This window comes from Bombus pyrosoma, linkage group LG3, assembly GCF_014825855.1.
Source record: "Bombus pyrosoma isolate SC7728 linkage group LG3, ASM1482585v1, whole genome shotgun sequence".
In the NCBI taxonomy this organism is placed as follows: domain Eukaryota; kingdom Metazoa; phylum Arthropoda; class Insecta; order Hymenoptera; family Apidae; genus Bombus; species Bombus pyrosoma.
In genome coordinates this window covers 10,470,354-10,484,972 of record NC_057772.1, presented here as the reverse complement: position 1 = coordinate 10,484,972, position 14,619 = coordinate 10,470,354, and the positions used below count along the sequence as shown (strand labels likewise).

At 30.9% G+C, this 14,619-nt stretch overlaps 4 protein-coding genes across 5 annotated transcripts; 3 read left to right on the top strand and 1 right to left on the bottom strand.

The window, feature by feature from the left end:
* The first annotated feature begins 190 nt into the window (after window positions 1-190).
* Window positions 191-3,764, top strand: LOC122566322 (armadillo repeat-containing protein 5). Its single transcript, XM_043723428.1, has 5 exons — window positions 191-540; window positions 668-888; window positions 974-1,869; window positions 1,960-2,224; window positions 2,290-3,764. Exons 1-5 carry the CDS (start codon window positions 292-294, stop codon window positions 3,221-3,223), a joined length of 2,565 nt encoding a protein of 854 aa, XP_043579363.1. The 5' UTR covers window positions 191-291; the 3' UTR covers window positions 3,224-3,764.
* A 13-nt stretch (window positions 3,765-3,777) lies between these two features.
* Window positions 3,778-7,421, bottom strand: LOC122566326 (cytochrome P450 315a1, mitochondrial). Its single transcript, XM_043723431.1, has 6 exons — window positions 5,529-7,421; window positions 5,118-5,308; window positions 4,710-5,044; window positions 4,294-4,518; window positions 3,990-4,202; window positions 3,778-3,918 (listed from the first exon to the last, which is right to left on the bottom strand). Exons 1-6 carry the CDS (start codon window positions 6,062-6,064, stop codon window positions 3,805-3,807), a joined length of 1,614 nt encoding a protein of 537 aa, XP_043579366.1. The 5' UTR covers window positions 6,065-7,421; the 3' UTR covers window positions 3,778-3,804.
* Window positions 7,422-9,804: 2,383 nt separating this feature from the next.
* On the top strand, window positions 9,805-12,055 carry LOC122565930 (transmembrane protein 120 homolog). 2 transcript variants are annotated; one of them, XM_043722476.1, is made up of 6 exons: window positions 9,805-9,995; window positions 10,336-10,454; window positions 10,535-10,693; window positions 10,775-10,867; window positions 10,945-11,162; window positions 11,235-12,055. In XM_043722476.1, exons 1-6 carry the CDS (start codon window positions 9,927-9,929, stop codon window positions 11,642-11,644), a joined length of 1,068 nt encoding a protein of 355 aa, XP_043578411.1. In that variant the 5' UTR covers window positions 9,805-9,926; the 3' UTR covers window positions 11,645-12,055. The 2 variants fall into 2 exon arrangements, with proteins under 2 accessions (XP_043578411.1, XP_043578412.1); XM_043722477.1 differs by having other exon boundaries at window positions 9,926-10,067.
* A 707-nt stretch (window positions 12,056-12,762) lies between these two features.
* On the top strand, window positions 12,763-14,608 carry LOC122565934 (translocator protein). Its single transcript, XM_043722483.1, has 4 exons — window positions 12,763-12,952; window positions 13,031-13,180; window positions 13,930-14,142; window positions 14,213-14,608. The coding sequence occupies exons 2-4, from the start codon at window positions 13,073-13,075 to the stop codon at window positions 14,405-14,407; spliced, it is 516 nt and encodes a 171-aa protein (XP_043578418.1). The 5' UTR covers window positions 12,763-12,952; window positions 13,031-13,072; the 3' UTR covers window positions 14,408-14,608.
* The last annotated feature ends 11 nt before the right edge of the window (window positions 14,609-14,619 follow it).

Genomic DNA, 14,619 nt, shown 5'->3' with positions numbered 1-14,619 from the left:
ATAGCGGGATATTTAAAAAAATAATTCTATAAAATAATTAATTAATTGTGTTTACAAAATTGTAAATTTAGATATCAAATTATGTTTATGTGTATTGTATAATCGTTTTCTAAACATATTTTGATAACGAAGAATTATTAATTAAACTGAATCTTTTTTCACTTATTTTTGTAAGTTGCTGTACGGGTGTAGCTGTCAACCTCGGTGGCAGTACAATTTAGAGGTTATGTTTCTTTTAGAAAATTAACGAATTTTCATCAATTTTTCCACTTATTTATAAAAATACCTATTATGGACGAGAGACAAAACGGCCCGATATTACAAGAATTAGTAAAATGCATAAAATTGGAATCAAAAGGCGGGATTTTGTCATGTTTAGTACGACTTAAAAATGATTCAAAATGCTATAAGCAATTTGCCAAAGATGGAGGATTAGGCATTTTAGTAAATTTACTTCATTATTATCATAATATAAAAATACTAAACATGACACTGAGTATTTTAGCGAATGCTTGCATGAATTCAGATGCGAGGGAAAAGGTACAGATATATCTATTTTCGTCTTTAAAATCAGTTGATAAAATTTATCTGTTATATACTTATAAACAGAGTATCTTTTCTATAGAATTTTCTTATCTATAATAATGCAGCACAAATCTTTTTCTAGGTCAGAGGCTCTAAAATAGCAAGTCGTATAGTTTCTATAATAAAACATATCAAACTAGAAAATACTATACACTGCCGTGCCTGCAGATTAATCGGGAATTTATCTGAAAGTGACTGGCATGCAAAATCATTATGTGAAGCTGGTGCAATCCAAGCTTTGATTAATCTTCTACAATTAGATACATATATGCAAACATACTTAATGGCTGTCAGAGCAGTAAGGTATTACAAAATGAATATATATAACAAAAAATAATATCCTTGTATTAGGTGGTATCTTTAATTAATTTGTATATGTTTTTTGTAGGAATATTTGGAATACATATGAAGGTAGTAGAGAAGAAATCTTAGAGTCTGGAGTAATATTTAGAATTACATGTTTATTGGTATTGGCAAAAGAAAAATCAGAAACAGATAAAAAGTATGTGGAGCTAATAGAAACCTGTTTAAAAGCCATATGTGCTTTTCTGGCCACATTGGATCCACGAGTTGGAGAACAATTACGAGGAGAAAAAGATATACAGGGTTATAAAAGTATTGTGCAATGCTGTGATATGAACAATAAAGTGGCAATTAGGTGTTTGTACAATCTTTGCCAAATTGCAGAATGTCGTCCCATTTTAGGAAATTTTGGTGCTATTGAAACTTTTATTGCCCTTATTAAAGATCATTTGGAATTATCTAAGGAAACATTAGTCACTTTATGTTTGTTCTGTAGAGAAGCTGTAAATCGTGCAAGAATTAGGATGGCATCGGGTTTAGAATTAATGTTGTCTTTACTGAAAGATACTGAGAATGAAAAATATCATCCCATGTTATTACATGCTTTAGCGCAATTTGTTTATGATGATCCAAGCATTACAATAATGGTAAAAAATGGTTTGCTTGACGTTTTAGTTGTTAGATTAAAGAAAATGGTAACTGAAGATGTATCTAACGAGAGAACAAACGTTTCAAAGAAAAGAGAAAATGATTCTCCTCCTAGTAGACAAACGGAATTAAAATACAATAAGACGAATTTAGGAAGATTTAGTTCAGACTATTATCGAGATGACTGGAGTCCAGGAAGTGCTACTAGTGTTTCCTCTTCACCTCCCAGTACACCACCATTACCTTTTTATGATTCTATTGAAAATGACGAAAATGCCGAGGATAATTATAGTCCAGTTTGTAGTGATACAGAGATTATGGATACAGAAGATGGTAAATTAGTTTATACATGTACTTTGTGACAATTGTTATAAAATCATTTTGAAAACACTTGGGACTAATAACTTACATTTAATTTTTTAGAACCCCAAGCAGAAGTTGAGTCATTAAAGAGTTGTAAATCAATAACTATAGATATAGAAGAGTCTCAGAATGTGGGAAAGGAAACTAAATCGTCGAATGTGTGGGAGTATGCAAATGTGTGGACATTAGTATTACTAAGTCGATTAAGTCATTCAAATGATCCAATTGATCGGTTGGCCGATCCCGCAACCATTGAAGCGTTGTCAGCTTACATTAGACACGCGAAAAATCCAAGAGCATCTAGAATTTTAACTAGAATTATAAGGTAAGTAATAAAATAACACTCATTTTATAAGACTTATATTATTTAATACAAAATTTTGTATATAGGAATGGAGCGTATTTAATGCCATTGTTAAAACAAGGGTTCGTTTTTGAAGCTGAAACGTTGTACGGTTCGGAACAATATACGAGACAGTTATGTGTTTTAGCAGAAACCGGTGGAGCAGTAGGTGAACTTACATCTATACTGCTTCGCGGAGAGGAAGCTCATAAATTGGTTATCGCAGTTTCGATACCATTCCTAATCAAGTCGCGATATATTCTAAAATCGCTACTGAACAATCACGGTGGTCTTCAATTAATATTTCACGTTCTATCTGACCAACAACATGTTCTTCACGAAAACGCTATTTGGTCAATTTGTCGACTAGCAAACACGCTTGAAATTCAACCTGAGATTATAGAGAAGTGTCAAATCACTGACACTGCTTCGACTGATTTTCCAAGAGTATATGACAATCACCCCAAACCTGCAATGGTTACATTTGAACTGGACGACGGTACGACTGTCGACGCTTGTAGGCAAACGCTGTGTCAAAAATCGGACGCATTTTCCGCCATGCTTGAAGGGTACTTTTCAGAATCGGGCAAGAAACGTGTTAAATTACGAAACACATCGAAAGAAGGTCTTAACACATTATTGTTAGCTGCTAATGGAGCAACTTTCGAAAATAGAACTATTGAATCATTGCTAGATGCCGTGCTATTGGCTGATAAATTTCTTATGGCTGATATATCAGATATTCTTACAGAAAGTTCCATTTCTCAGTTAAATTATAAAAACTTCAGTAAAGCGTGGAACTGGGCGAGAGTGAATTCGTGCCATGAATTGAAATCCTGTTGCGTGAAGAGGTTTCTGACAGCCCCGATGACAAAGCCTGAAAGAGTTCAAGCATTTCAAGATTTTTCTACCACTGAAAGTTTTCAGGAATTTCTAGACGAAATAAGAAAAATCATCAACAGCGTTTTGTGCCAACGTTAATGACGAATTATTTTCATATATACAGGGTGTTTCGATACGGTTACTAAAACCGGGCATGCTTAAATTTATGGAGAAGTAAATCAAAAATACAGAATGAATAACGATGTTTTGTTATTTTTTATTATACTATCCACACCGAAACACCCTGTGAAATTGTGATATTTACTAGCGGTGACGTAAGCAACTATTATAATTATGATGATTTAATCATTTAATCAACATTCTTTAAGTAGAAAGCACTTAATGAGACTTTTATATAATGAAACATTCGGTTCGTACTATATTTCGATCATGCTTATTGTGAATATATTCTAAGACATGGAATTGATGTATAAATATACAATTTATAAGTGTCATTTAATTATAAATATATATTTAAATGCTGATAATTGTACATAATTACATGCGTGCGCGTACATACACAAACATGTATTTATCTATAATGACGAAAATATTTCAATCTTAGTTTATTCGATATAAATGTAAATGGGTAATACATTGTTTCGGAGGAACAAATAAATAAAAAATAGAAAATGAGAAATACTTTCCTTGAATGATATTTGACTTCGATATATTATCTATTAGTTTCTCTCCAGCAGCTTTAACTTCATCGGCTCCGACGGTACAGATATCAAGTGTAAAATTAATTTAACCTGATCCTTATTTATACATTCTATTTTGAATGATTTAACCAACTGCAATTTTTAAGATAAAATCAAATAAATTCAATAAATCTTAACATGTCTTAAGTTTATTACTTTCGCACCTCTGCCAATGCAAGCGATATTTGTATTTCTGCTAGTTTTCGACCAATGCAACTTCTAACGCCTAAGGCGAATGGTAAACTCCCATGTGGATGCATTACACCTTGATAAGTGCCTTTCTCCGTTCTAATCCATCTTTCCGGAAGGAACTCATTTGGTTGCGAAAAGTTCGCAGCGTCGCGACCACTCGAATAAAGTGATAATACGAGTAGCTCCTACAATAAAATATCACGTGATTTTTAAATACCTTCTTTATTGTTTATCTATATGTTTATTATAAGTAACATGTAGTATAAATTCATTTACCCCTTTTGGTACAAAGTAATTACTAATCACACTGTCTTCCGGTAAATATCTAGATATAAATGGAGCTATAGGATACAGACGAAGAGATTCTTTGATTACGCCTTTTAATAATGGTATGCGCAATATATCTCTCTGTGGAAGATCCTTCAATTGTTCAAATAGTTCCTCTTGCCTTTCGGGATGATTACACAATAATAATAATATCCATTGCAAGGTGGTCGCTGTCTGAGCATAAAGAATAAAATTAGTTTTCAAGTACTAACAATGTATGTAAAATAAGTAACAACTGAATCATATTGAAATTTAATTTTAAATTTAAATTTTTCTTGAATTCTTATCTTTATTCTATTCTTATTAATCTTTAAATTCAGATTTCAAATTAATAATATTATCCTGTCGATTGCAGTTGAGCTAACCGTATCACCAGCTGCTAAAATGAAATCGGTAACGATGCAGATTGCGTCTTCGGGTTGAATACCTTCATCCATCATTTTCTTTAACAAACCGTCGCCACCTAATTTAGTCATTTCCGGGACCAGTACTCGAACAATTTCGAAAGCTGTGTCAGCAGATGCAATGAATTTCCTCCAAACAGGTAAACGTAAATTCATAGCTAGTTTGGCTGGTATAATGGATAATTTAGCTGAATACTCGAATATTTTGTGCAACATTTTCGCTAATATTTCGAAGTCTCGAGACAACTGTTTCTTATAAAGATGCCAACACGGTCCCATTAACGTGGCCATCATTGCTGCAAAATAAAAAACAAGCTTCTATAAATACTTTTATACCTTGGATTTTCGATTAAAGTAAGTTATTTTTACCTTCTATAGACCACTGATAAAGTTGAACCTGTAAATTCGTTATGATAGCATCAGTCTTAATCTGTTTTTGCCATTTCTGTCTAAGTCCAATGGCCACCTCTTGACACGGCTCAAACATTAAATTTGTTGAATCTGGTACTAACATTACTTTATTTAAAATCTTACGAAAATGTATCCATTCCTCGCCATCCCTATTAAAATATAAATGTTCATTTTAAAATTTAACCAAAAAATTTGAATTTCCTTCATTTACGTTCTTAACATACCACCATACTACGTGGTATGTACAATATGTACAACTTATGTACAATAATTATCAAAACTGAGTTTTATCTGTGATGTACATATTTATACATTAAAAATGATTTTTGTGATATTTTTTAACCAAAGAAATGCTTAAAGTTACTATACATGAACAGTAAACCGCGGCGACATTTCCGTATTTCGTTGTAAAGTGTCCAAGCTTCCGGTAGGAAATGTTTTGGCGCCGAACCTTCTAGTCTAAAAATTCTTCGATATTCATGGATTGAATTTACGAAAACTGCTGTAACTGGTCCTAAACGTTCCCTATAAACTGGACCCAATTCCTTGTGTCTTCTATGAACGTATTCATGTTGCCTTTTTGGGCCGCCAGAAAGAATGAATGACAAAAGCGTCCCAAAAACAGGAATTCCCCGTGGTTCTGGTGCTTCCCGTATAACACTTTTGGACGCCGTTGTCACCACAGTAGCAAGATTTTTGTCGCGCGATTTCTCGGTGATCTCTATGTTCGATTGATTCGCGCCATCTATAGATTTCGAGATATCGGAAAGATCATCGATCCTCGATGCTTGCGACGCGCCTGTGCAATCGCAACCAGATGCACATTGTTTCAACGCGGTAACTTTATCGGAAACGTTTACAGATTTGCCGGTTTTGAAAACATTTTGCGCAACTTTCATCTTCATAATTCACCGATGATTCTTCCTTATTTACGGTTAATGCTAAAAAACGATGATTACCGCTGACACGATACTATTTTAGGGTGTTATATATTTTACATTGAACACACGTTGTTGAGTCTTAAATTTAAAACTTTTATTTTGCCGACGAATCGTTCTTTCTTCGAAATCTCAGAAATGACTTCATTGAAATAGAAGTCGTTTAACAGCACTAAGGAAGCTCTTCTTTTCTTTCTCTGGTGTCATGTTTAATAACTCGAGATCAATTCGGTAATAACACTGGTTGACAATTTAAAGCGATAGCAGAATCGTTTTTATGATCATTTTATCAACGCCAATTCGTATATTTTTTCTGATAACGTGATCGGTTATAATTCTCTTGTGGTAAATATTTTTCAGTTGTACTTTTCTCCCGGGCACCTTGACAATTATTGCGGTTTCCGGTCGTAACCGGAAGTAGGTACAGTAACAGAAAGTATTGAATCGTAAAGAAAGCGGAATTCGAGGAAAATATAGAAGTTACACGCCGATTACGAAACACTGGTATACACGTGAAGAAGAAGATCGAATACCGTTTACTATGACCGTTATCTAGAAGCCGTTTACCTCTCCGCTGCAGGTTTCCACTTTCATCCACGAGAATTCCTTCATTTTGTGATTTGCTACGTCCTTATTTTCAAATCATTTACAGTGTCGTTGAGATTAACATAATAACAAGTAATTAATGCAAATCGCTGTTTGTAATACGTCTTCGGTTACTTTGTTATTATCTTAATATTTATCCACAATTAATTTACATGATATAGGCTGCGTATGTGTTAAACTGATTACAGTTTGATGGTACCGAGAGGTTGTTGGTATTAGAACACGCACGTTTGTTGTATACTGACATAAATGTAATATCTTTCTTAATGCGTACTTCCGATTCTTATATATGATCAATTAAGTTCAAATTGAGACAATCACTATAACTATAACAACGAGTAATTAAGAACAATAAATAGATCAAACAGTTTTGTGCTTATTGTAGAATAATGTTTTTATATATAACACTATTATTTCTTTAACTCTCTGTAGGTCCACTAATTTTACATTCACTGAAACTTATCTTTAATTATTGCCGTTGAGCTTTTTTATTGTGAAACAATCATGTATGAATATATCATATTAATATACCTTTTTATTTTTATAGAAACTAATCCGTTAAAATTATTTCAAATAGAGTTGTGTGATTACAACTCTTTTTTGAGTGACACTACTAATCAGTTTTTCATGTGTTGGCAAACACTGATACTTCTTCGCGGTCTGATCGTGGTTACCCCAAGCCCATAACGCCCGACTACTACACACTGTTTAACAGTTTCGAAGATATTTAAATCTCCTGCTGAAACTTCTTACATGGAGTGGGGACCACGTGCGAGGTTCCAAGAATAAAGTATTATAAGCTATATAAAATTTCATTATAGGAACAAATTTAATAATACTATCATGTATTATATCTATTTCATAACTAATATTATTCGTACTAAGTCATGATTATTATATGTACTGTATCTGCTTTTAATACATAATAATAATCAACAATTTAATAATTTAAAATATTTTCTATATTTGATACATTTCAGAATTTCATTCAGTATTTCAGAAATGTTTAACGTATGACTAGTGAAAAAATTGGCTTTTATCGGTAATAAAAATTTGTGTAAATTTGTACGTCAATAAATACGTTATGAAGTACAAAAAAACGGTATCAAAATTCATCATTTCACGTGTTGTTCTGTTATTAAAGACTTTTAAATAACTATTTTAAAGAAAACGCAGTGTACAATATATCTAAGAACATAGTAAAACATAATTTACATAGATAAGAAGGAAAGATATTCTACATATGTAAAATTGAATAAAGTAAGAAGATTTTGAACAGGACGATAGCATTTATAAATAATGCATTCGATACCTTCCATCTAGACAGAATATCTACTTTTGACTACTACAACAAAATAGGTCCACGGTAAAAAGAAGCCACTGATAAAATTCATCTTATTTCAAACGGTGCGCTCGTGTTTTTGTCAATTCCTCATTTGAAATTTTTCATGAAGCAGTACGCGTATCATGTTTTATAACGTATATCTAACGTATATGTTAATACAAATTGAAAACTATTTGATATCTTGCACATAATTACAACATCATGAAAGTGATTATAGTGTAATCCTCATTCAGGCATACTAAATGATGCAATGCCGCAATTATACATACTGTTGTAATTATGCAACCAAAAAATTTGTGAAAGAAAATTTTATTTATTGTTATGAAAAATTGTATTATATTTCAATCATTGACTGATTTCTGAAACTAATCAACATCTCTAAAGAAGCGCTTATCATTGAAATTCGTGTATTCTACGACGGATGAAGAAACGTCCAAGCAGGTGATACTTTTTACGCGTTGGGTCAGAAAATCAACGTTGAACAGTCAAAATGAAGTGCGATGAATATAAAGGAACATGTTTACCAGAGAATGCAAAGCACTTTTGTCTTCGCAGATCGGTGGAGCTGTCTGGTCAACGACCGTGAAAAAATTCGCGTGTTCAACGATACAACAGGACGCGGGTTAAATTCACCGACTGTATGGTACTGTTCGCAAATGGCGATTCTACCGATAGTTTACCTGAACAGTGGCTCGATCAGCTGACATTTTATGATCGATAAATTTGAAACACAAGTTCAAATTAATAAATGCCTAATTACTCTACTAAAAGTATAAACAGTAACCTCCGTAGGTAAACATTATATAGTCAAAGAGTTTGAAAAAATTACCTGCGTCTACGTTTCTATTAATGATTTGTTAATTAGAAGGAAGAAACTTAATTTGATTTTGATCTAATCTAGAATTATTATCTATAATAATCTAGAATTAGCAATGTTTTCCAATATTTTCAGAAGATATTGTTAATTTTAATAGCTATATAATTCTTTCCGCTTGTAGCTATACACTATATACTTACAGCTTAACATACGACATGCACAGAATATTATAGAATATATAGAATATATTAGATGTAAATTTGTAATTTTATTTCTTACAAAATTTTTCAGTATTCATTCGTTATATGTTTCTTAATTATTCACATTAATAAAAATATATCGATTTCATCACCATGCTAATACTATTTAAGTAATTCCTGTTGTAGTCAAATTTAAATTGTGTATTAAATATAATTAATGAATGTGATATCGTTATCACTTGAATTATATAAGATGGACAGTAGTGAAATGCCCAATTTTACTGTCAAATAACTCAAATATATTTCAACAAATTTAACAATTATAATTATATTTAATTAATTATTTCATAAAAATAAAATTTCATAAAAGTCAACTTTTTTTACTATTCAAATATAAATTGAAAAAATCTAATTAAATATTTTGATACAATATTAAACCTTTTAATCTTTTATTTATAGATACCAATGAGCGTTATCAAAACTGTTCTCCAAAATCTTCCATTGGGTTTGAGAAAATCTAGAAGATAAAACTTGTTAAAATTCTTTGGGGAAAAGAAATGTACCAAATAAATATACAGTGAAAATAAAATTAATAATAAAAAATAAATAAATTTTAATATTGGATGAAGTTCAAATTACATTGCAAAATTTAAATTCTCTATGCTAAATATGAAATACATGTTCATCATATATTCGAAGATTAGCACGACTAATAAGAGACTGTTTCCAGAGCTCTCCTTCGCTACTTAGATGCACGAGGAAGTGCTTGACTCAGGTCTATAAGAACACCGCAAATCATTGCGTACCTGAAACTTTAGTGAGTCGTTACTCGTTGGCCATCGTCCCTTTTTTTTTGCTGCGATGGATACTGATGTTGAATCCTGTTTAAAAGACTGGAACGACCTAGCACAAGAGTACAAGGAATTAGAAGTAAGATAATTTTTTGTTAATCCTGGGTACTGATGTTGTCGGTGGTTTAAACGTTGGACCATTTTCTATGAGGTTAAGTGTATTTTTTATTTATCCATAATCGCAACCGGTGCATAAAAATACTTTCATATAATATTTCCTGAAATTTAAAAACCCTTTTTTCGAAGATATATTCACAAACGTGTTTGAAATACTATCACGAAACATTTCTTTGTTCTTTCCGTTACTGTTCATTGTTTAATCAATACATTTGGAACAAACAATATTTCTCCATATTGTGTGAGGTATTTTGAATATTAATAGTGTTTTAACGACATAAATATTTCAATTTTGTTAACAGGCATTGAACAAAGAATATCTTGCAAAATTAGAGGAAGTAAGTGAACTTCAAGCAAAATGTTTGAAAGGAATTTCTCACCAAAAATACCGGATGAGTATAATATCAAAATCATTGAAACAGTAAGTAATTGTTTTAATACGTATATACTTTTTCAATTAATTTTCTTTAAACAATTAAATATTTTCCCATTTAACTTTAGGTTACATGCGAGCGAAGCACAAAAAAGTTTAAGCAAAGAGATGGCTAAAAGAAAACAGCAGTTACATGAAATAGAACAAACATTACCAAAACCAAATGGCACATATCTTCAAATTATTTTAGGCAATGTTAATGTTTCCATTTTAAACAAAAATGATAAGTAAGAATGACATTAATAGTCATTTATACAACAGACAAAACATTATAGGACGTATATTTGAATATCTCATTTATCTTTCAGGTTCAAATATAAAGATGAATATGAAAAATTTAAATTAGTCCTTTCTGTAATCGGTTTTATTTTATCTATGTTAAATTTGGTAACTAATGTCAGGTAATATATATTATTTATTTTGTATTGAAACAGAAAGTATATTTATAACAACCTCTTATTGGTAATATCTGTTGCAGAACTTTGGAACTTAGTTTCATGTTCCTTTTAGTCTGGTATTATTGTACATTGACAATAAGGGAAAGTATATTAAAAGTAAATGGTTCAAGAATAAAAGGTTGGTGGAGATTTCACCATTTCTTTTCGACTGTAGTATCTGGTCTGTTATTAGTATGGCCTAACACAGGGCCATGGTATGCATTTAGACAACAATTTATATGGTTCAATGTTTACATCAGTATGTTATTTATCAAAAATTTATCCAACAATTTCTTTTATTTACTTAAAATATAGTATGTTTTATTTACAGGTGTAGTACAGTCTCTGCAATTTTGTTATCAGCGGGGTGTTTTGTATCGGTTGAAAGCATTAGGTGAAAGGCATAATATGGATATTACTATCGAAGGTTTCCATTCATGGATGTGGCGTGGATTATCGTTTTTATTGCCATTCCTTTTTGTTGGATATGTATTTCAGTTATACAATGCATATGTCTTATACACATTAGTATCCCATCCAGAAGCTACATGGCATGTTCCAGTCATTAGTGGTATGTTCTTGGTACTGTTCCTAGGTAATACAATAACAACTACCATGGTAATTCGTCAAAAACTAAGAGAACGTGTTAAATATCACTTTGCTGGAGTATTTTTCTCCAAAACTGAACGAAAAAAGGAAGTAAATGAGGAAAAGGAAGTGAAAGCTCAGAAATGCGAGTGAAATAAAATTAACGAGTTTTTTTAATGAGACGAGTATGATAAAAAGATTAATGAAATATGGAATGAATATTCATAAATAAGAAAAATGCAAATGTCAGGCAGAACTATAATGAAGAAGTGCAAATAAAATAAATATATCAATTAACTCTGACTAAAGAATACCAATCAAAAGTAAACAAAACACTGGAAAATTCTTCCATGGATTGTCGTCTTTCTATCACTCTCATTAACACAAGACCCATTTAAAATATATGTACTAACTTGTAATGTAGAAATGAATTATTTGGAAGTATTCTTTTTGTATGCCTTTCCATATCAAGTTTACTTTTCTACGTATGAACAAAATTACGCGTATTTACTGTTAATTTAAAAAAAAATTAAAGTATATTAATATACCCTCTTAAAATAGCAATTTTATGTAGCAATTTAGTAAAAAATTTGTTCATATCCTATCTTCTAAAAAAATATTCCTTGAGGATGTTATATTTTATACTTGCTAACATTTAAATTCATGTTGAAATTTAAATTTATTTCTCTCAGAAATGATAAGAGAAAAAGAAAAATGGTCTCACACGTAATGTTATATTCACATAGGAGTACATATGCGCCTATATGTGTGCGTGTTATTATGTACTATTATGACAATTTAATTAGAATAATATATGTTCACGCACACACCAGTATACTCATGGGATACTTATGCTAGTTGCAGCTAATAGTCACTTATAATTATCATGCATGACATTTTGCACATTTGTGTAATATAAATTTATTTGTTTCGTTCTTAATATATTTATTAAATTATATATGTAAATAAAAATATGTAACTCGCCTAATATTAAATAAAATAATAAATTTTCAATCATACGTGTGTACATGACCGTGTACGTATTATTTGTGCTTATATTTCTATTGATGCAGAAAATCAATAAAATAAAACAATCTCATATCTAATAGCGAATATACCAACTAACATTCCAAATTTTATAAAAAAAAAATAGCGATTTATTGTGTAAAAAATCATGAAATATTCTATCTGTAATGAAGTTATCTTTTTGCATTCATTATTGTTAGTACGTTATTTTTATTAAATGTGTGTATAATAAGTTTTTATCTCATGTATGAGAAATATATGATTTTATATCATAGTTGTAATTTCATTTATAATATTAATTGCATTACATTGCATAAGTATTCATGACGATGTAAATTCATCATAATCATTGTTACCAATGTACGTAATAACGGATGTAACAAGTAAAAGTGTGTAGGTGTGCCGATAGTTCTCCGAAGTAAGTGTAAGCAGTAAGTAAGTACACCACTAGAAAGACGTCAGTCGCAAAACGTAATAAACGCATTTTCTCTACTCTCTGCAATCTATGTTCAGGTATTTTGAAAAATAGTCAAATAATATTTCCTTCTAAGTAAAATGCCTGTAAAAATATCTTGGCCGGTTGTGGCAGCTGTTATTTATCCGAATATAGGAGGATGGGCTGGAAGTTATATCACTAGAAAAAATATCAAACCCTGGTATGAGGTAATTAAATCGATTAATCGTTAGAACTACTTAAATCCAGTAGTGGAACGTGGTGTCAGAAAATTTTAGCCAATAAATTTAATTTACGAATAAATATACATAGAGAGTGATATAAAACTTTGTAATATACTAACAAATACTAGTTTTGAATATTATTTGTAATAAAATAACAAAAAAGTTCCGATTATTGTATTTATTAATTAAAATTGATTATGTTCAATTTTTACTCGGTTAAAATAAGAATTTATTTCTAAATAAATTATATATTTTTCCGTTTTATTTTATTATATTAAATGCTTGAAAAAATCTCATATATATTCAGCAACTTAAAGAATATTGTAAGATAGAGATTCTTATCTAAGAACAGAGTACGCGAATCATCTATTATCATGTGCGATATAGGAACAGGAAAAAAACGTTGCATAGAGACTCTTTCTATCCTTGTCTAATGAGATATGCACATTAAAGCTGCCTGTTGATCGGATTGCGCTTTCATATTTATTGTAAGCGTTATTAGAGAAAGACGCAAGAGGCCTGTATGTAACGTTCTCTTTTTATCCCTACATCGCCTTTTCAGCTCGCTGGCGCACTCCGTCTTTACATCTCTACGGTTTTTATACTAAGAGAGATTCACTTGTTTTTAATATACTACAATGTATCTTCACTTTTGACTATTGATTACATTAAAATTTTTTTCAAATGAAGTTAGTTTTAATAAAATAATAAATGTTTTGAATCATATTTAACAGTCTTTAAAAAGACCATGTTGGACTCCACCAAACTGGGCATTCGCTCCAGTATGGACAACCCTTTATTGCACAATGGGGTATTCTTCATATTTAGTATGGAGAGATGGTGGTGGTTTCAGGGAAGCAATAGTACCTCTTTCTATTTACGGAACTAATTTAATACTAAATTGGTCTTGGACACCACTGTTCTTTGGATTACACAAGATAAAATGGGTATTTTGATAGAAATAAATATATCACAGATTTTAATTACCTTTCCATTTATCTCCTTTTATGCTTTTAGGCTTTGTATGAAATTGTTTTATTATGGGGAAGTACTGTAGCAATGGGTATGTGTTTTTATCATGTGAATTCACTTGCTGGTTGGTTGACTATTCCATATTTAGCATGGACTACTCTTGCTACAGCATTGAATTATACAATTTATAAGGATAACAAACCAAGTATTGAACCAGCTGTGGATGAAAAGAAAAAATAATATACTTGGTGATATTTCTGTGGCAAACAACATTAATATAGATCACCTAATGAAAACAATACTTTACTCTTGTTTTTTTAACAGTTACTATATCACTATTATCTTATTTAATAAGAAACATGCCTTGCATTGAACGCACAATGCTATTAGTATACACATGTTTATTGTTTGATATGAAATAAAGGTTAGTCATAAAGTTAATCAACCATACG

Coding starts and splice junctions, on each gene's coding strand:
- LOC122566322 (XM_043723428.1), top strand. CDS start 292: ATGGACGAGAGACAAAACGGCCCGATATTACAAGAATTAGTAAAATGC. Junction 541..667: donor ATTCAGATGCGAGGGAAAAG/GTACAGATATAT, acceptor ATCTTTTTCTAG/GTCAGAGGCTCTAAAATAGC. Junction 2,225..2,289: donor ATTTTAACTAGAATTATAAG/GTAAGTAATAAA, acceptor TTTTGTATATAG/GAATGGAGCGTATTTAATGC.
- LOC122566326 (XM_043723431.1), bottom strand. CDS start 6,064: ATGAAGATGAAAGTTGCGCAAAATGTTTTCAAAACCGGCAAATCTGTA. Junction 5,045..5,117: donor TTATCAGTGGTCTATAGAAG/GTAAAAATAACT, acceptor TTTATTTTGCAG/CAATGATGGCCACGTTAATG. Junction 4,203..4,293: donor ATTACTTTGTACCAAAAGGG/GTAAATGAATTT, acceptor ATTTTATTGTAG/GAGCTACTCGTATTATCACT.
- LOC122565934 (XM_043722483.1), top strand. CDS start 13,073: ATGCCTGTAAAAATATCTTGGCCGGTTGTGGCAGCTGTTATTTATCCG. Junction 13,181..13,929: donor ATATCAAACCCTGGTATGAG/GTAATTAAATCG, acceptor CATATTTAACAG/TCTTTAAAAAGACCATGTTG. Junction 14,143..14,212: donor GATTACACAAGATAAAATGG/GTATTTTGATAG, acceptor TTATGCTTTTAG/GCTTTGTATGAAATTGTTTT.
- LOC122565930 (XM_043722476.1), top strand. CDS start 9,927: ATGGATACTGATGTTGAATCCTGTTTAAAAGACTGGAACGACCTAGCA. Junction 10,694..10,774: donor ATTTTAAACAAAAATGATAA/GTAAGAATGACA, acceptor TTTATCTTTCAG/GTTCAAATATAAAGATGAAT. Junction 10,868..10,944: donor AATTTGGTAACTAATGTCAG/GTAATATATATT, acceptor TATCTGTTGCAG/AACTTTGGAACTTAGTTTCA.